Consider the following 19,704-nt stretch of genomic DNA (forward strand, 5'->3'; position numbering starts at 1 on the left):
TGGTGTTGCGGTGACTGTGGTGTAGGTTGTAGATGTGGCTCGGATCTGGCGTTGCTGTGGCTCTGGCATAGGCCAACAGCTACAGCTCCGACTGGACCCCTAGCCTGGGAACCTCCACATGCCACCAGTACGGCTCTAAAAAGACAAAAAAAAGATACTCATGAGAGGAATAATGCAGCAGTAAGTTTCCGGAAGAACTCAAATGTCATGTGGCTCCAGGTTGCCTGCTCGTCACACTGAACAGAATTTCGAACTTGGTTTTAAGGATCACCTCCTAGTCTTTTTTTCCTATCAGTTGAGCTCTTTACCTCTGACCACCCTTGATTGGATAGCGTGGGGGGCAATTCAGCCTCTTCTCCCCACGACACTCCCATTCCTGACAACTAGGTGACCCGAAGGGGCAAGGGAGGGGAGAAGCGCCAACTCAGCAGTTCCGACATCTGGGCTCACACATGCTTCAGATTCTCAACAGTGGGTACAGATGGGTCTCAGCTGTGTCTCCTGGGGCAACGGATAATCAAGTTGCTCATCCTCCTCACAGCAGTATTTGAGGCAATGACAGGGATTCTCTTCTAAGATAAAGAGCCCTCACATCCCTTCACCACTTCTCATATGATGAGGTCTTTAGAGACTGGCTCTCCTGTTTATCTCTGTTCTTGACTCCAGTGTCTAAGATTGAACATAATGCCAAGAGTCTGGGATAGAGACTGGTGGCTTCTCTGGGCATCCTACCAACATTAGTACCTCCAAAACTGCTTTCTCTCACTGGCAACCATTTCTGGTTCATACTGAATTTAAGGGTAACTTACTTACATTTACCTTAATTTTTTCTTCTTCATTTTGGACACATCGTTTCAATCTACTTAGGTTAGATGAAAGCTTAGTTATTTTACCGAATAAACCTACTGGTTAACTGTCTTAGTTTTGTATCATCTGCAAATCTGAGAAATAAGCTTTATTTTCATCTATGTTGAAAATATATGCTGAAGGAGATAGGGATGAAGGGGTGGATAGAAGCCTGCGGCATAACACACACACTCTCCTTCCAGACGGATGATGATTCACGACGCTCACCTCTGGCTGTAGCTCGTTCAATCAGTTATCGTCTGTGTAACCTGGATCAGAGACTGTCAAGGGCCTTGATGAGCTCAATATACTCAGCATGTCCTTGGTGTACCAGCCTCATCCAGAGATCAAGTGAGCCAGGCGCAACTTGAGCTGAGCAAGCCTGATGGTAGTATCAGTTTCTCAGTTTCTTTCTTTTTTTTTTTTTTTTTTTTTTTTGTCTTTTTTGCTATTTCTTTGGGCCGCTCCTGCGGCATATAGAGGTTCCCAGGCTAGGGGTTGAATCAGAGCTGTAGCTGTAGCCACCGGCCTACGCCAGAGCCACAGCAACGCGGGATCCGAGCCGCGTCTGCAACCTACACCACAGCTCACGGCAACACCGGATCATTAACCCACTGAGCAAGGGCAGGGATCGAACCCGCGACCTCATGGTTCCTAGTCGGATTCGTTAACCACTGCGCCACGACGGGAACTCCCTAATATCAGTTTCTTTGAGAATTTATCATAGCTCTAAATTTCATTACTTACTCTAGCCGAACATAACTGAAATGTAGGTATCTGGTCATAATGAATCACTGAATCCAGATTATTTTGCTAGGTCCAGATCAAATTCACTTTCAGAAGAGAGGACCAGGAATTTGTTCGCTATCTCACAAGCAAGTGAACCTGTGAACGGACTAGACTAGCTGGAAAATATGCCCTGACAGAGAGGAGTGCAAACCATGAGCTACATTCATTATTCAAGTTTGTGTTGCTGCAAAAAACACAACTACAATCAATTTATTCTGCATTGCAAAGCTGAGAAATTGAAAGCACCATGGAAAGAAAAAAGTTATGTATTAATTTAGGGCAACAATTCTTGAGATAAAATAGGCACAGAAATAATAGTTTTTATGACTGGGCAATAAAAATTAACAAAGCCAACAATGTTTTTTATTTAATTTTCTTCCAACTCTACAGACATAATTCTGCTTTCACCTTCATTACATTTTCATATGGTTTTAACAGGGGATACACCTCTTCTTCTAAGAATCTCTGTACCTGCCAAAGAGGAAAGCAAATGCAAGACAGAAGAAAACATTAACTTTTGATAATATCTTTTCCAATGTCAGTTCATAATACTGAGACTTAAGGTGATAAAGCTTTTATGCTACCACTGAGGTTCTATTTTTCCCAACTCACTGGCAGAAATCTCTCCCTAGGAGTTCCCACTGTGGCGCTGTGGGCTAGTGATCCAGCTTGTCTCTGTGGTGGTCTGGTTCCATCCCAGCACAGTGGTTTAAGGATCTGGCGTTGCTGCAACTATGGCATAGGTGGCAGCTGCAGCTTGGATTCAATCCCTGGCCTGGGAACTTCCATGTGCCTCAAGTACAGCAGAAAAAGAAAAGGAAAAAAAAGAAAGAAATCTCTCCATAGGAGTTCCCGTCGTGGCGCAGTGGTTAATGAGTCCGACTAGGAACCATGAGGTTGCGGGTTCGATCCCTGCCCTTGCTCAGTGGGTTAACAATCCGGCGTTGCCGTGAGCTGTAGTGTAGGTTGCAGACGCGGCTCGGATCCTGCGTTGCTGTGGCTCTGGCATAGGCCGGTGGCTGCAGCTCCGATTCAACCCCTAGCCTGGGAACCTCCATATGCCGCGGGAGCAGCCCAAGAAATAGCAACAATAACAACAACAACAAAAAAGACAAAAATAAATAAATAAATAAATAAAAAGATTTAAAAAAAAAAAAAAGAAAGAAATCTCTCCCTAGACACAGGCAGCTCACACCACCAGGCCCACCAGGCTGCCCCGCCCCACGAACCAGCCCAGCTGTGTCCTTTCAGCTGGTCTCACCATTCTCCACCCACTACCCAGGCCGAAATCATCACTGCTCCTTCCCTGCTCCTCATTCAACCAGCTACCAAGGGACTAACACCCTAAAGAGCCCTTGAACCTCTGCCCCAGCTGACCCTGGCTGTGGCTCAAAGCCCTCGCCATCGACTGCTTACCCGCTCCAATAGCCTCCTTACTGGTCTCCCCACCTCCAGTTTAAGTCCTTCAAATCCAATACCAGAGTGATTTGAATATAAATGATAAACTCCCATCTGTCTACCACCTTAAATCCTAACTACTTCTCGGGCACTTGATAATCTGGCAACACTCAAATGTCTGTGGCTTCTCTCCCATGCTGGACACCTTTGCATCAGCCGTCTCCTCTCAGCCTGGTGTTCCCAGCTAACTCCTACTTGTCCCTAAGAGTCAGCTCAGATATCACGTCTCCCAAGAAATCTTTCCCAACTTCTACTCTTGTAGGGTTGTCTGCTTTGTGATCCCCCAAAAGATGCAGTTACCTCAATTCTTGCATGTCTGCTTGGTATTATAATGACCTATTTACAAGCCTTCATCAGTAAGTTTTGAGCCCCTTGAAGATAAGGATTAGCTATTCATCTTTAAAGCCCCAGAATTAAAACACAGTACCTCAACACCATCTGAGCACCTAGTCTGCACTCAATAAATGTTTTTGAATTAACCCTGTAGTCTCCAAAAGGCCAAGAGGAAAAATGAAAAATGTTTTTGTTACCATGTACCAAGCTAGGCCTTTCAGTCCAACTAGGAAATATGTATTTCTATCCTGTCAACGAGTAAAAGCCAGAAGGCCAGACTGAACCCAAATCGACCTGACAAGAAAACCCAGTCTTTGTCGATTACACCACAGGCTCAGGACCAAAAGAGAAATCAGAGAATTCCACGGGGAGAAATATTTAAGGCAGCTCAAAACAAACAAATCTTTAGGTTTTAGCCAGCAACCTGCTCTGAATTCTAAGTAGCCCCATTGTCATCATACAGCCTATGACGCAGAAACATTAAAGACAGTATTCCAGGAGTTCCCTGGGGGCCTATCAGTTAAGGACTCAGTGCTGTCACTGCTGTGGCTCGGGTTCATCCCTGGCCCAGGAACTTACGTATGCTGCAGGCATGGCCAACCCCACCCCACCCCCAAAACCATCAAAGACAGTATTCGAGGCTCTGTAGCCCAGGAGTGTAAAGAGGGCACCTGGGGAAGACTGCAGCACCCCAGGTGTTCTGATGCTTACCTGATGGGATGCACGGCCGGTGAAAGAAGAAGGATCCAGTAAATGGTCCAACTGGGAGTGAATGGGACTGAAGTAGGCATCAGCCTGGATTCTCTCTATGAGGTCATTGTCACCCCCTTCCTGCTTGACCACAGCAGCGGCCTGCTGGGAAAGCACTCTAATTTTCTCATGGCAATCCTGGAAGACAGGGACGTACTATTGGCTTACTAGTCATAGGCACCAGAGCGTCCACGCTGTCTGTGGCCCTCCAAACAGATTCACCAGGAACTTGACTGTCTGACTACATCCTAGAACGATCCTCAGGTAAATGTTGGCTCCTCTAAAGCTTCAGAGACCATCTGCTCTTAAGTCCTGCCCACTTCCTGGCATTTCCTATGGGAATTCAGACCTAATTCTTCACTGAGACTGGACATTTTTTGAAAGTGATTAAACAATTCACTTTTTTTTTTGGCCTTTTTAGGAGGTTCCCAGGCTAGGGGTCTAATTGGAGCTATAGCTGCCGGCCTACACCACAGCTCACAGCAACACCGGATCCTTAACCCACCGAGCGAGGCCAGGGATCGAACCCGCAACCACATGGTTCCTAGTCGGATTCGTTTCCGCTGTGCCACGATGGGAAATCCAACAATTCACTTTTTAATAAACCGCTGTCACCCTCCAAAGATAAACCTGTTCTATGGCAGACGTGGTCACTGTTCTGTACCAATGCCGTGAGTGAAGGGAATGACAGAAATGCCTTCCTTTGTCCGTTCTTTTGCAGGGAGGAGCGAGCAGGACTAAAGGTGTACTTTCAGTTTATCCAGGAGCATGAGGGGTTACAAACCTGGCGGTTACCCCCAGCTTTCACCATGGCCATAATGATGTTTTCTGTGGCCATGAAGGGCAGCTCTTGCCGAATGCGCCGCTCAATTACCTGGAAGGATGAAGGGCCAAGAAGGGTGCCTCAGGTTACAAGGTCACGCACAGAGTAAGAGACCAACTATGACCAACAAAACACACAGCAGGGACGTGAACTACCACATCTAAGAAAAAAGAGGGAGTTCCCGTTGCGGCTCAGTGGTTAACAAATCCGACTGGGAACCGTGACCAAACCTCATGGTTCGATCCCTGGCCTTGCTCAGCGGGGCTCCAATCAGACCCCTAGCCTGGGACCCTCCATATGCTGCAGGTGCGGGCAGCCCTAGAAAAGACAATAAACAAACAAAATGCCACCTTTAAAAAAAAAAAAGAGAGAGAGAGTAGAATGGATAATTTTATACTGCAGCATATTTTTCAGTTTTCTTATAACCCAGAGTATTATTTTGAGGAGTTCCCGTCATGGCTCAGTGGTTTACGAACCCAGCTAGTATCCATGAGAACGTGGCCTTGCTCGGTGGGTTCAGGAAGTGGCGTTGCTGTGAGCTGTGGTGTAGGCTGGCAGCTGCAGCTCTGACTGGACCCTTAGACTGGGAACCTCCATATGCAGCCCTAAAAAGACAAAAGGCAGAGTATTATTTTGGTTTTAAAAAGGAATACTGATTTAAGTAAACTTTTAAAAATTGCTTCATCAGAATAATTCTGAAACCTCGAGTTTGCTATCAGTGTCTGACTTCAGGAGCCAAATACAGGACTGAACAAACCCATCTGCCTCCAGCGCTTAAACCAGGCAAACGGAACATTCTACTCAGCCTGTCACATCTGAGCTGGTGACTCATGTTGGTAGACAGTTTTAAACCAGTTTAAAGTACTTGTTTTTCCCTTTTCTATAAACGCATCTACGAATTCCACAGACTTAGTTCCCTAGAGCTTACGGCACAACTCGAAGAGCGGACTCTGCTTGGGAGGAGCTCCTACTGGACCAGGATACAGCACCCCAAAGTGCTCACTCAGAGCAGAAAAAGGTGACCCCCGCTTCCCATATTCCAACCCCTAATATTCTGCCTTTTAACTGAGGCCTCTTACTTTGGGGTACACCACCAATCCTTCTGAAATGTTCTGCAGCGTATTCAGTATCGTATCTGCAGTGAGAAATGCCTCGGCCAAACAGATACGTCTAGAAAACAAACAGCCGATTCAGTCATCACTTTAAACAAATAACCGTCTCTGTGAAATGCCAGTTGTACTACTGGACAACTTCCTTCAACTTCATGACTTAAGTACCCCAATATCCAAATGACCCTCAAATCAGCCACCTCTTGGCCAGACCCCGTGCCCAAGTGCCAGACCAAATACCCGTTTGGAGAGCGCCACCTGGCTGATCTGTAGGTTCCTCAAACCCCAAACTGAATGGAACAGCCACGTCCATGCCTCCTGCTCACCACCTGAAACTTGCTCTTCCTCTGAATGAGTTCCTATGTTTTAATTCCATACGTCCGGATTATGTACACATCCCACAGAGCTAGCTTTAACTATTTATCATTTCCTCTCAAAAAAAATTCCAGGAGTTCCCGTCGTGGCACAGCGGAAACGAATCCGACTAGGAACCATGAGGTTGCGGGTTCATCCCTGGCCTCGCTCGGTGGGTTAAGGATCCGGTGTTGCTGTGAGCTGTGGTGTAGGTCGCAGACACGGCTCAGATCTAGCATTGTTGTGGCTCTGGCATAGGCTGGCAGCTACAGCTCCAATTAGACCCCTAGCCTGGGAACCTCCATATGCCGTGGGCACGGCCCTAGAAAAGGCAGAAAGGCAAAAAGACAGGAAAAAAAAAATTCCAACAGAATACAAACAAACCAGAATAATGCATCTGCATTCAAATAAGTATATGCACAAAGCAGAAAATCATGGAGTTCCCTAGTGGCCTAGCAGATTAAGGATCTGGCATTGTCATTGCTATGGCAAGGGCTGCTGTTGTGGCAGGAGTTCGATCCCTTGCCTAGGAATTTTTGCATGGCCAAAAAGAAAAAAAGAAAAACGAAATCACGTGTATGCTAGTACCTTATTAATAACCACAAATTACTTCTGACCCATCTTGGCAAGACGTTTCTGTGCCAAGACACACACCCGCCCTCAGAATGAGGCCAAAATTCCTTTCTTTTTTCTTTTTTTTTTTTTTTTAATGGCTGTGGGTGCAGCATATGCAAGTTCCCAGGATAGGGTCAAATCTGAGCTACAGCTGCCAGCCTACACCATAGCCACAGCAATGCGGGATCCTGAGCCACATCTGTGACCTACACCACAGCTCAAGTAACACCAGATCCTTAACCCACTGAGCAAGGTCAGGGTTTGAACCTGTGTCCTCATGGATACTAACTGGTTCGTTACCACTGAGCCATGACAGGAACTCCCTAAACCCCTTTCAGGGCTAGAAGGCCCTTCATAAACTGGTTTCTACCCTCAATCATGTCCCACCTCATCTCTTGCCAGACTTCATTCTCCAGTGCCGCCTGTTAGTAACTCCCCAAACTGCTTTCTCCTGCCTTTGTGCTGTTACAAAAGCTCCCAATCTTGTCTTAAACGCCTTTTAAAAAATGCCTAGATTTCTTAAGTCTTAACTCATCATCTCCTCTGTGAAGCTTTCCCCGACTCCTCCACCACACTCCTCTTCGCTCCCACAAAGAGCACCCTGTATGAGTTTCGATTCTAACACTTATCACATTGTTCTTTCTATGTTCTTGCCTCCCTGTTAGACCCCAGGCTCCGCGGGGACAAGGACAGAAACAAGTTCTTGCTAAGGTCCTTCTGCTCCCAGGCCTGCTTTGGGATCTCCCCACAACGTGATGTGATGTCCCCACTGCACTGACCGGTTGGCACTGTCATCCAGTGTGCGTTCAAACCACTGCACAGACGCCGTCTGCAGTGGGTCCATGACAAGGGTCATCAGGTGACGGGCGAGGCTGCAGCACCGCTCTGAGCGCATCGGGTTCCGCTTGTACGGCATTGCGCTTGAGCCTGCCCACATAAAGGAGGAGCAAAGCAGGGAGACATCGGGGGACAGTGAGCACCGGGGCTGCTGGGGGAACCGTTTACACCCGCCTGTGATCCGCCCAGCATCTCTGCAGTGTTTCCAGGTCTTCACACAACACTCACCAATCTGCTGTTTTTCGAAGGGCTCCTCTATCTCCTTGAGGTTTGCCAAGAGTCGTATGTCAGTACAAATCTGGGGGAAAGCAGAGGTACAGCATGTGCTCGGGGTCTGGGGGTGGGGAGGCGGCGTGCAGGGATGCCACTGCTGAGCCAGGTGCCAGTGTGTCCCCCCAGAGGGCTCCTGCACAGTGAAGAGCTGGGATGACAGAGTCAGGGAACACAGAATGTTCTGGAAAAACACTGCTCTGGGGTCTCAGGGAGACAACGGCAAGCTGAACAGGAACGCTGAAACTAGGCCTTCCTTTTAACACACCTTAATACACAAGGCTTCACCGACAGGCTTCAAATTGTTAAAAGTGATATTGGACAGCTCTTGAGCCACAATTAGGTCAGCGCCCGAGGCTGGTTAGGTGCCCACACTCTCGTTGCTCCCACTCACCTTGTGCACTGATGCCCCCAAGCTGGCCAGCACAGAGAGCACCTCAATATCGAGTTTTCGAGTATAAGTCTGCCCTGTGATGATGAAAGCCCTAGAAATAAACCAAAAAGCCTTAAGTGAAACTATTTCAAAACGTGACCATGTCAAATACATGTGTAAAAGCAGACTCTAAGTGAAAGCCTGTCTCACTGAAGCACTAAGTCCCACTAAGCCCAGGGCCTCACCAATAACTGGCTCTGGGAGCTATTACCCAGACCGCTGCTCTGACCCGAGGAGGAAACACAGCCGGCCGCGCCTCTATCCTGCTGCAGCCTGAGTCAAGGAGCCGTGCTGGAGCCTGGTGGCCCTCACTGTAAAGAGCCAGATCTGGACCAGTCCCCGGAGGCCCTCAGTAAAAGACAAAAGCAGGAGCCCCACTGGGGCTCAGTGGAAACAAATCTGACTAGCATCCACGAGGACACAAGTTCAATCTCTGGCCTCACTCAGTGGGTTAAGGATCTGGCATTGCCATTAACTGTGGGGGAGGTCACAGACGTGGCTTGGATCCCAAATTGCTGTGGCTGTGGTGTAGGCTGGCAACTACAGCTCTGATTAGACCCCTAGTCTGGGAATCTCCATATGCCTCAGGTGTGGCCCTAAGAAGATAAAAACAAACAAACAAACAAAAAACAAACAAACCAGCAACAACATGTTTGTTTTTTTTTTTTTTTTGGTCTTTTTGCCTTTTCTAGGGCCGCTTGTACGGCATATGGAGGTTCCTAGGCTAGGGGTCAAATGGAGCTGTAGCCACCGGCCTACACCACAGCAACGCCAGATCCGAGCCGAGTGTGCGACCTACACCACAGCTCATGGCAACGCCAGATCCCCAATCCACTGGGCAAGGTCAGGGGTCGAACCCGCAACCTCATGGTTCCTAGTCAGATTGTTAACCACTGAGCCACGACGGGAACTCCAAACCAGCAACAACATGGATAAGGCTATTCTACAAACCTCAGAACTAAATAGCTTCCTTTTTTCTTGTAAACTAAGAAAACAGAATCCAGACTATAAGGCCAGAGATGGAAGGAAATGGGTGGGAGGACAAAGAGAGAAAAAAGCCAAAGAAGCGAAGGTCAAATCTAGAGGCGTACTTCACAAGCCTTTTATCACTTAACAAGGAAGCCAACGTTATCCCCACTTACTTACCTCTTGAATCCCGCCTTTTCTGTCACCATCTTGTCAAGCTGCTCTACCTTGGAAAGAAAAGACATCCCTTGAGTTCCCGTCGTGGCTCAGTGGAAACGAATTTGATGAGTATCCATGAGGACACAGGTTTGATCCCTGGCCTTGCTCAGTGGGTTAAGGATCCGGCGTTGCCATGAGCTGTGGTGGAGGTCGCAGACGCGGCTGGATCTGGTGTTACTGTGGCTCTGGTGTAGGCTGGCAGCTATAGCTCTGATTTGACCCCTAGCCTGGGAACCCCCATATGCCAGGGGTGTGGCCCTAAAAAGATAACAACAACAAAAGACATCCCTAAAGAAATCCAGGGGTGTCTAGTATGAGAGTATCTTGACATGTCACCCCGCCCAAGTTTCTGCCTTCACTATCCCTTCTGGTCTAGCCTCCACCCATCCCAAGATCAAACGCTCCTACCATCCTGGAGGTCAGCGTTGTCTCTGGAGCTCCCTTGGTTGCATCTGTGACGCCCAGGTTTGTGAGTCTGTGTCAGAATACCTTTTGGTCATCTCCCTCGAAGAGCTGCAGGAAGCTGGCCTGAGTGCCAGTGGTACCCTTCACTCCTCGGAAGCGCAGGTCATCTCGGACACGCTTCAAGTTTTGGAAATCCATGCAAAGATCTTGAATCCAAAGACAGCAACGCTTCCCAACTGTGGTCAGCTGAGCAGGCCTGAAAACAACCCCAAAAGAACACACAGAAATCTCAAACCAAGGAATTATTTCATAAAACCTTCATTGCTTCTTCTAATGATCACTGTTACTCCCAGGAAGGGGAAGAATTAAATAAGAGATGGAGAAACCAGTCTAGACAAAACAAGAGCTAAAAAGGTAAGCAAATAATAGGTAAGCAGATTCAATGTCCTTCCTAAATACTCAAAGGTTATAAAACTAAAGGGCTCCTAGCATTGTTCTTCCTTCATCATCAAGAGGCACTATAACATAAGGACAGGGACAATGTCTGCTCTGTTGTCCCCAGAACTTGGCCAGCAATATACATGTAACCAACATTTCCCAAGTATTAATGTGTTCGTGGTACTGGAAATACAACAAAGAACGAAACAGACAAGGTCCCTGTCAGTGGAACTCACATTATAAAAGAGTAAAGCAAGATAATTGCTCATTTTAAAAGTAATGCTATAAAACAATAAAACGAGGATAAGGACATTGGAGACTGTGGCTCCAGACTGGCAGTAAAGGAAGGCTTCTATAAAGAGTCAAGATCAACCCCACAACACACACAACTAGAGGACTCCAACATAACAGCTCATGGCTTTGTTTTGGTCTGAAGTCTAAATCAATCCACTGCAGTTCTGTTTATAACATAAACCATAATCGTGAGTAAAGTCAGAGCTCTAACAGATGACCTGGCCTATTTCGGACAGAGTTTCTCTGTTTTTTTTTTTTTTTTTTTTTTTTCTTTTTAGGTCCAAACCCTTGACATATGGAAGTTCCCAGGCCAAGGGTTGAATCTGAGCTGCAGTTGCTGGCCTACACCACAACTACAGCATTGCAGAATCTAACCCACATCTGCAACCTACAGCACAGCTCACAGCAACGCCAGATCCCTGACCCACTGGGTGAGGTCAGGGATCAAACCTGTGTCCTCATGGATACTAGTTGGGTTCATTTCTACTGTGCCACAAAGGGAACTTCCAGATGGAATTTCTCTATTAGGCTAATGATACTAACAGCTGGCAACATCAAGACATACCCCTAGGAATGTCCACATCAGACACATCAAAAGCTAGGACACATATCCCACATGAATTTTATGGTAGCTCTCTTTGTTAATTTCTACTAATAGACTCTTAGTACAAGCAAAGAAAGAAATAAACAACAACAAAGTGGAAACAATCCACACGTCCAGCAACTGATGAATACACAAAAGTGGTATATTCACACAATGGAATATGATTCGGCTGTAAAAAGATATTAAGTCCTGACACATGCTACAACATGGATAACTCTGAAAACATGATGTTGAGTGAAAAGAAACCAGTCACAAGAAGATGAGCATTATATGATTCTACGTAAATGTTCAAAAGAAGCAAATCCATAGACAGATTCATGGTTGCCAGGAACCAGGGAATGGAAGCATGGGACTGCTAATGGATACCCCTTGGGTCACTGCTATAGTGCAGGTTCAATTCCTGGCCTGGGAACTTCCACATGTCTTTTCCTTTGTGGCAAAAAAAGAAAAGAAAGAAAGGAAGGAAGAAAGAAAACAAGAAAACAAGAAAGAAAGAACGAATGAATGGACTTTCTTGAGTGGCAGCGTGCAAATAAATCCAAGGACAAGGGAGCCATCAGAGGCCCCCTCTTCCTGGGGTCTGAGGCTGGGCCAGCCCCCTCCCTCCTGCACACCAGAGAAAGGTTCTCACCTAAAGCTCTGATCCTAGCTAGCTACTGTCCCCAGCTGTAGAACTCTTGGGACTGATTCGACTAATCAGCACTGGATTTTTGGAAGGAAAGGATGGATCAGGCCCTGTGACCTAAACAGAATCTGCTCTCCAACCTCCTCCTTGCCCCTAAAAGATCTCCCTGTAGGAAAAGGAGATAGCATTTAAAAAAAAAAAAAAAAGACTACTTTCTTTCCTCATAAGCACCCCAAGTTACCTGCTAATGTTCTGAGACTTTTCGCCTCAGGGTTACCATGGAGAAGGGAGAACTGAAAGCTAGATGCACAGAAACCAGCTCAATTCCCAAGTCACCCCTCACTTACTGGAAGTGCGTGAAACCTAAGGTGGGTAGATCAGCCCGTTCCTTGGCAAAGTCGGCAAGCCGAGAGATCACTCTGGCAAGCTGCAAGAAAGACCGTGTGGGAGAAAGAAAGCGAATTCAGGCTGAGCATTTTACATAAGCAACAACTCAACTGGAGACAACATCGTATAAAATACACTCTGGCTCACGGAAGGTAGAGGCCGTTTTTCATCTTTGTATCTTAAGTGCCTTGAAGAGCCCACAGCAACCAACATTCAAAAACCGAGCTGACTACCTTCACTGTCACGAATTGTTTCTGCACAATTTTAACGTGACTGGCACGCTTGCGAAGAAAAACCGGACAAAATCACAACCAGATATTCCCACATATTCCGACAACATACTGCTGGTTCCTTCACGTAAAGGGCTATGCTTTAAAAAGCATTAACTTACAGGGTTTAACTCAAGAAGAGACCATTAGTCCTAGAGATTAGATCTAGGGCCACTCATCTGGGCCAACAATAATTCACTGAGATTTACAGGGGCTTATTTACTCAAGGGGCGGCCCATCTCCGGTCATGGGAAACCTCTGACGACTTCTTACCTTTGGCAAAAGCAGGTCAAATGCATTTCTAAGGATAATCAGATCCTGCAAAGGGAAAATATGGCAGTCTCATATTAATCGGTTTTGCCCAGACGACACTCTGGCGTAACACTTCTTGGGTTTCTGTTAGCCACCTGTCTCACTATCAGCAACACTGTGAGGCCCAAAGATGACAACAGAGATTGTTTTTTTTCCGACGGCTGTTTTAAAAGAATATCAACATAGAGAGCAGTACTACTGGAATCTATAAGCACAAAACCTTTATACTCACAAAGCCCAATTTATGTGGTACTAAAATAACTGGAAAATGACAAAGGGCACCCTCCCTGTGAATACTCTCAAGATGCTCAGGTCCAGAGAGTGTGTATCTCCCTGGAGGAGGTCTGAGTTCCTGAGAAGAATCCATAGGGCACGCTCCATTAGTTTCCCCTCCCTTTTTTTCATGTCTAACATCGTTAACAGCAACAAAAATGAATGAACCCAAAGATCGAGGTTTAGGAAATTCAAAGCTGTCCTTGAGGGAGACAGGAGATGTGAGCATTGCAGGCAACGCCAACACACGCTTATGGGACAGTAACTGTGGAGCTCAACTACACACCGGATATAAAGAGGCTATTCCAAGTTAGAGGACTGTTCTCCCATTAGCTGACGCACCAGTTACACACAGATGCCTTTAATTATGCAGCACTTTACACAAAAAGTGTTATCGGGGGCAACTTAAAATTACTGGCTTCTGCAGTTCCCTTGTGGCACAGCAGAAACAAATCTGACCAGTAACCATGAGGTTGTGGGTACGATCCCTGGCCTTGCTTGGTGGGTTAAGGATCCCGTGTTGCCATGCACTGTGGTGTAGGTCGCAGATGCAGCTGGGATCCTGCGTGGCTCTGGCTGTGGCTGTGGCGCGGGCCAGCAGCTGTAGCTCCAATTAGACTCCTAGCCTGGGAACCTCCATATGCCATGGGTACGGCCCTAAAAAGCAAAAAAAAAAAAAAAAAAAAAAAAAAAATTACTGGTTCTTTCTGGATTGGCGGGGTATCTGGACTGTAACTTCTGGCCCCACGGGTGTGCTGTGAGGCAGCACACAGCTCTGCAGCCACTGGACCCAGAACTGTATCCTCTCTAGCTGCAAAACCAACAGTAAGTTCTTCCCCCTCTAAGTTTCCTCATCGGTGGAGATGGGGATGTAAAGGCAGAGCCCAAGACTACGTATCCTGAATCTACTTATATGTGAGTGGTTGTTTGGGACGGGAAGCCCGAGTGGGGACTGACTGCAAATAAGCGAGAGAGAATGTGGGGTGAGGGATGTGCTCTAAAACTGGAGAGTCTTGAGGCTGAGTGACTGCAAAAACCTGCTAAAGCTCACTGAACTGTACATTTAAAATGGGTCAATTTATAGTATTAAGCCACATCACAATAAAGCTATTTAAAAATGGAGATTACAGGAGTTCCTTGTTGCCTAGTGGTGAAGGACTTGGCCTTGTCACTGCTGTGGCTCAGGTTCAATCTCTGGCCTGGGAATTTCTGCATGTGTCGGGTACAGCCCAAAAATAAATAAATCAATAAAAGTTAAAAGCGGGTATTACAATTTAAAAAAATAAAAATAAAAATAAAAATGGAGATAACAGGGACGTTCCCGTCATGGCTCAGTGGTAACAAACCTGACTAGGACCATGAGGACGCAGGTTCAATCCCTGGCCTTGCTCAGTGGGTTAAGGATCCAGTGATGCTGTGAACTGTGGTGTAGGTCACAGACTCAGTTCGAGTCTCGAGTGGCTGTGGCTGTGCCTGTGGCTGGCAGATGCAGCTCCGAGTCGACCCCTCTAGCCTGGGAACTTCCATATGCTGCGGGTTGTGGCCCGAAAAAGAAAAAGAAAAAAAAAAAAAAAAAAAAAAAGGAGACAAGCACTCTAAGGTTGTTGGGAAGAAAAAATGAAGTCGTAACATTTAAGTGCACAGAATAGTGTTGGGCATCTAGTAAACTCTTGAGAAAATGCTTGCTGTTACTTTTTCATGTTTGACTGAGACATTTTTGCTAATTAAAAGATTTAGGAATTATAATGCAATTATTTCTTCTTCTCAGAAGTCACAATAAAGTTATAAAGGACAATGGAAAGAAAATCCCTTTGGAAAACGACGCTGGGCACTAAAATGCTGAGATCCTGGCTTATGTCCACTGTGTAGGCAGTAACTGTCAGTCTCATTTTATGGAGGTCCTCAGGGGCTTCCAGTTTAAGGAGGAAGGATACCAGCAGCAGAAAACTCCTGAGTACTGACATCCTAAGATCTAGGGTCATTTCCTAAAATGGACAAAATCAAATAAAATTTATATAAATGCATTATATAAGACACAGTCCTAAGTGGAAACAAAACAGTATGAGCTCCTACGGTATTGTCCCCAACATAGCAGGAGGTGGCACCGAGGTGAATAATAGCGGCAGCTTTTGGACAGCAGTGGGCAAACGTGTGCACATGAGCCATCACATCATGTCGGAGCCGCTTCTCTTCCTCAGCTGCCAGCTTGAAGTCGATGTTGTCCAGGTGTGATCTCATTTCCTGGATTTGTTCGTCGGTGATAGGCAAACCCAATGTCTGCAAAACAGGCAAAATAAAATAACTTCCTGTGTCACAAGTATTTGAATCGAAGTGACATTGAAACAAAACTGATTCATGTTAGTGTTTATGCCCTACCTCTCACTTCTTAAACTAACATTTGGGGTAACTAAATTAAAAGGACATGGGGAAGAGGAGAGAACTTCCAAATGAATCACGGTGAATTATATTCTATGTAAACCCCAAGATATACAACAATATAATACTGACTTTTGTTTCATCTGCCTCTACGTCTCTGCTCACTCCCTACCAGTTCTGGTCTCTGGTCTCAAATGTCCTCTCCTCTGGCGTTCCCGTAGTGGCTCAGTGGTTAACAAATCCCACTAGTAACTATGAGGTTGCAGGTTCGATCCCTGGCCTCGCTCAGTGGGTTAAGGATCGGGTGTTGCTGTGAGCTATGGTATAGGTCACAGATGCAGCTCGGATCCCACGTGGCTGTGGTGTAGGCTGACAGCTGTAACTCTGACTGGACCCCTAGCCTGGGAACCTCCATGTGCTGTGGGTGCAGCCCAAAAAGACAAAAAGAAGGAAAAAAAAGACGTCTTCTCCTCAGAGGTCCTTCCTGACATCAGCGTGAAACATCTTACTTCTGTGTCACTGTCTATCCCTTTAGCCTGGCTTTATTTAGAGCACTAACACCATATGACATTTTTACAAATTTATTAGTCTGTCTCTCCCTCTAGAACGTATACACTCTCTGAGAGGACAGCTTTGTTGTCTTTACTGCTCACTCTTAGTGTGGGATCCAGGCTACAGCTTTACATCTGATTTAGACGGATGTAGCTGGAGAAATCAAAATTAGGAATGCTGTTAGTATTTTTGTCAACAAATTATGTGCAGCAATTCAGTGCAACAGAAGGCAATCCCAGGAGATACTAACGAGAAAATAAACACATCAACATCTTACATTCATCCATCACTAAAAATATGAGGCTGACAAGAAATAAGCAGCCCACAGGCAGCCCTGAACTGTGGAGCCAACTACTGCATATGTACAGTGGTGAAAATTTATTCAAACCTCACTTGAAAGTCCTTGGAGTTCTCGTCGTGGCGCAGTGGTTAACGAATCCGACTAGGAACCATGAGGTTGTGGGTTCGGTCCCTGGCCTTGCTCAGTGGGTTAACGATCCGGCGTTGCCGTGAGCTGTGGTGTAGGTTGCAGACGAGGCTCGGATCCCGAGTTGCTGTGGCTCTGGCGTAGGCTGGTGGCTACAGCTCCGATTCGACCCCTAGCCTGGGAACCTCCATATGCTGCAGGGGCGGCCCAAGAAATAGCAAAAAGACCAAAAAAAAAAAAAAAGAAAGTCCCAAAGTCTGGCCCTGGAGGGAGGCTCACATCTCAAGACCTATCTTCTATGTATAACTGGGTCACTTTGCTGTACAGCAGAAATCGACAGAATGCTGTAAATTAACTATTATAGAAAAAAAATAAAAATCTTAATTAAAAAAAAAAAAGACTTATCTTGTCCAAAATGGTAGCTATGAGCCAGATGGGGCTATTTATTTATTTTTGTCTTTTTGCCTTTTCTTGAGCTGCTCCTGCGGCATATGGAGGTTCCCAGGCTAGGGGTCTAATAGGAGCCATCGCCACTGGCCTACACCACAGCTGCAGCAATGCAGGAACCGAGCCACATCTGCAACCTACACCACAGCTCACGGCAATGCTGGATCCTTAACCCACTGAGTGAGGCCAGGGATCAAACCCGCAACCTCATGGTTCCTAGTCAGATTCGTTAACCACTGTGCCAAGACGGGAACTCCCAGATGGGGGCTATTTAAACTAATACACATTTAAAAGTAAAAATCTAGAGTTCCCTGGTGGCCTAGCAGTTAAGGATCCAGTGTTGTTACTATTGCAGCTCAGGTCACTGCTGCGGCACAGGGTTGATTCCTGGCCCAGGAACTTCCGCATGCCATGGCCCCCAAAACAATTCTATAAATAAATAAATCCAACCCGTCAGCCACACCAGCCACATCTGGCCAAGCTGCCTTGGATCTTTAGTGTTTAGACATGACATCTCAGGGCTCCTCCCAAAGCAGAGCAGCAGGGGGCAGCCTACTCAAACTGCTTCCTACCTCAAAGCAATGAAGCTTCTCAAAACACATTCCTTACTCCTAATTTTCTGCACTTCTCCTAATCTCGCATTCCCCAGATCTGTTTTTTTTTTCTTTCCTTACCTACTAAATTACTATGTAATTTATGCTGATAATGTTGTCACTTTAACAGGTAATCCAAACGCACAAGATATCAAAATTGTATGCATTTCAGGCAATGTGCAGACAGGGCAAAGAAAAGAACACATATTCAGACTGTATTTCTTTTCTTTTTTTTTTTTGGTCTTTTTGCTATTTCTTTGGGCCGCTTCTGCGGCATATGGAGGTTCCCAGGCTAGGGGTCTAATCGGAGCTGTAGCCACCGGCCTACGCCAGAGCCACAGCAACTCGGGATCCGAGCCTCGTCTGCAACCTACACCACAGCTCACGGCAACGCCGGATCGTTAACCCACTGAGCAAGGGCAGGGACCGAACCCGCAACCTCATGGTTCCTAGTCGGATTCGTTAACCACTGTGCCACGACGGGAACTCCCAGACTATATTTCAATGCCAACTTGAAACGTGGAGTGCTACCACCCTCATCCACAGGGATAGAACAGAAAACAGAAGCTAGAGTATACGCTGTTCACATCCTCATCTGTAGCTCTTATTGTTTATCTGAGCCTAGAGTTTTATGAAATCTCTCTGTAACTCCATTCTATCATCAGTGAAACTGGAATAACAGTACTTCTTATAAACAGTTGTTCTGAGGATTGGGAAACTATTAACAGTTAAGGTTTTCAAACTATGGAGCACACACAGGAGATGCTGTAGCAATGTCTGCTAGTATTAGGTACTACTTTATTTTTTTGAGCACAGTGACAGGAAGTGGGGAAAACCTAGGAAGAAAGTTTCCTGTTGGGAGACCAAGTACCTCGGTCTCAGGCATATACTCAGATTGCTTCTGGTTTACTAACTGTTGTCTGGTAGGGTACTGCCATCTTGCTCGTCCTAGCATTTTCCTCTGAAACCTTATAGCTCTTGGATCACCTTCTCATTCCTTCAGCTCCTTTGGGCAGGCCCGTCTGGAGCTATTTTTGAAACTGTTGGGCTGAGTAAGTCTACTGAGCAGCACTTTTAAGAGAAACCAAATATTAAATCTCGTCTAATAACCCCTCCTCCGATTTTTCCTCCCCAGGGGCAAAGGGCAGCGAGTGAAGCGTTAATGGTGGCCTAGGAAACATGGATTCTGTAGCTGATCCTGGTCTCCGTCCACACTGAGGCATTGTGGAAGACGAAGTGGCCAAGCGCTCAGGTTTCGCACGGAACACAGGATCACATTTGGGTTTCTCTATTGCTGTTAAGGAGCAAATTATGAGCTGGATTATCATAGAGGCTTGGTCTTCTCTCCTATATGTGGGAAAACACCACCTAGTTTGCAAAGTCTTTATTCGTTAACAGGGAAAAGACGTGTACACAAATGAGCACAGGGGCCCGTAACAAGCGCTCAGGAGTGTACTCCCGCGGGAATGGCCACGATTTACTCCCTGAAACAGAAAACTGAACTTCTCGCCGCCCCCTGTGCGTCTCCAACCCTTGACGATTATAAACACGTACAGGTGCGGCGCGAGGGCCTTTCGCCCTGGCCTTCCCGGGGCCGCAGCTCCTCTGGAAAGAGAACACCCGGCGGAAAACAGCGGGGCAGCTGTCTCAGGCTGCTCAGCCCACACCGGGCGCAGAGCCCGGCACGCGCAGGGGCGGGCCCGCCTCTCAGCACCGGGCGCGTTACCTGCTCAGCCTCCGCCAGCCACAGCCAGAGTTGCCGCCAGGTCCGGAATTTGTACCTGTCGCTAAACACGAAGCACATCTCCGGGCTGGCATAGCGGGAGGCAAGCGGCGAGCGGTAGCTGTCGTGCCCGCCATGGTCACCTCCCGCCGCCATCCCGAACACACGACCCTGCTA

General features: G+C 46.7%; 1 protein-coding gene across 1 annotated transcript; it reads right to left on the minus strand.

Moving 5' to 3' along the window:
* Nucleotides 2,020-19,701, minus strand: ADSL (adenylosuccinate lyase). Its single transcript, NM_001130733.1, is given in 13 exon segments — nucleotides 2,020-2,106; nucleotides 4,138-4,314; nucleotides 4,961-5,050; nucleotides 6,079-6,169; nucleotides 7,857-8,004; nucleotides 8,143-8,212; nucleotides 8,579-8,669; nucleotides 9,764-9,810; nucleotides 10,292-10,463; nucleotides 12,516-12,595; nucleotides 13,098-13,142; nucleotides 15,483-15,686; nucleotides 19,531-19,701. Coding segments are annotated over 13 exon segments (1,455 nt in total). The 5' UTR covers nucleotides 19,684-19,701.

Source organism: Sus scrofa, chromosome 5 (genome assembly GCF_000003025.6).
Source record: "Sus scrofa isolate TJ Tabasco breed Duroc chromosome 5, Sscrofa11.1, whole genome shotgun sequence".
Classification (NCBI taxonomy): domain Eukaryota; kingdom Metazoa; phylum Chordata; class Mammalia; order Artiodactyla; family Suidae; genus Sus; species Sus scrofa.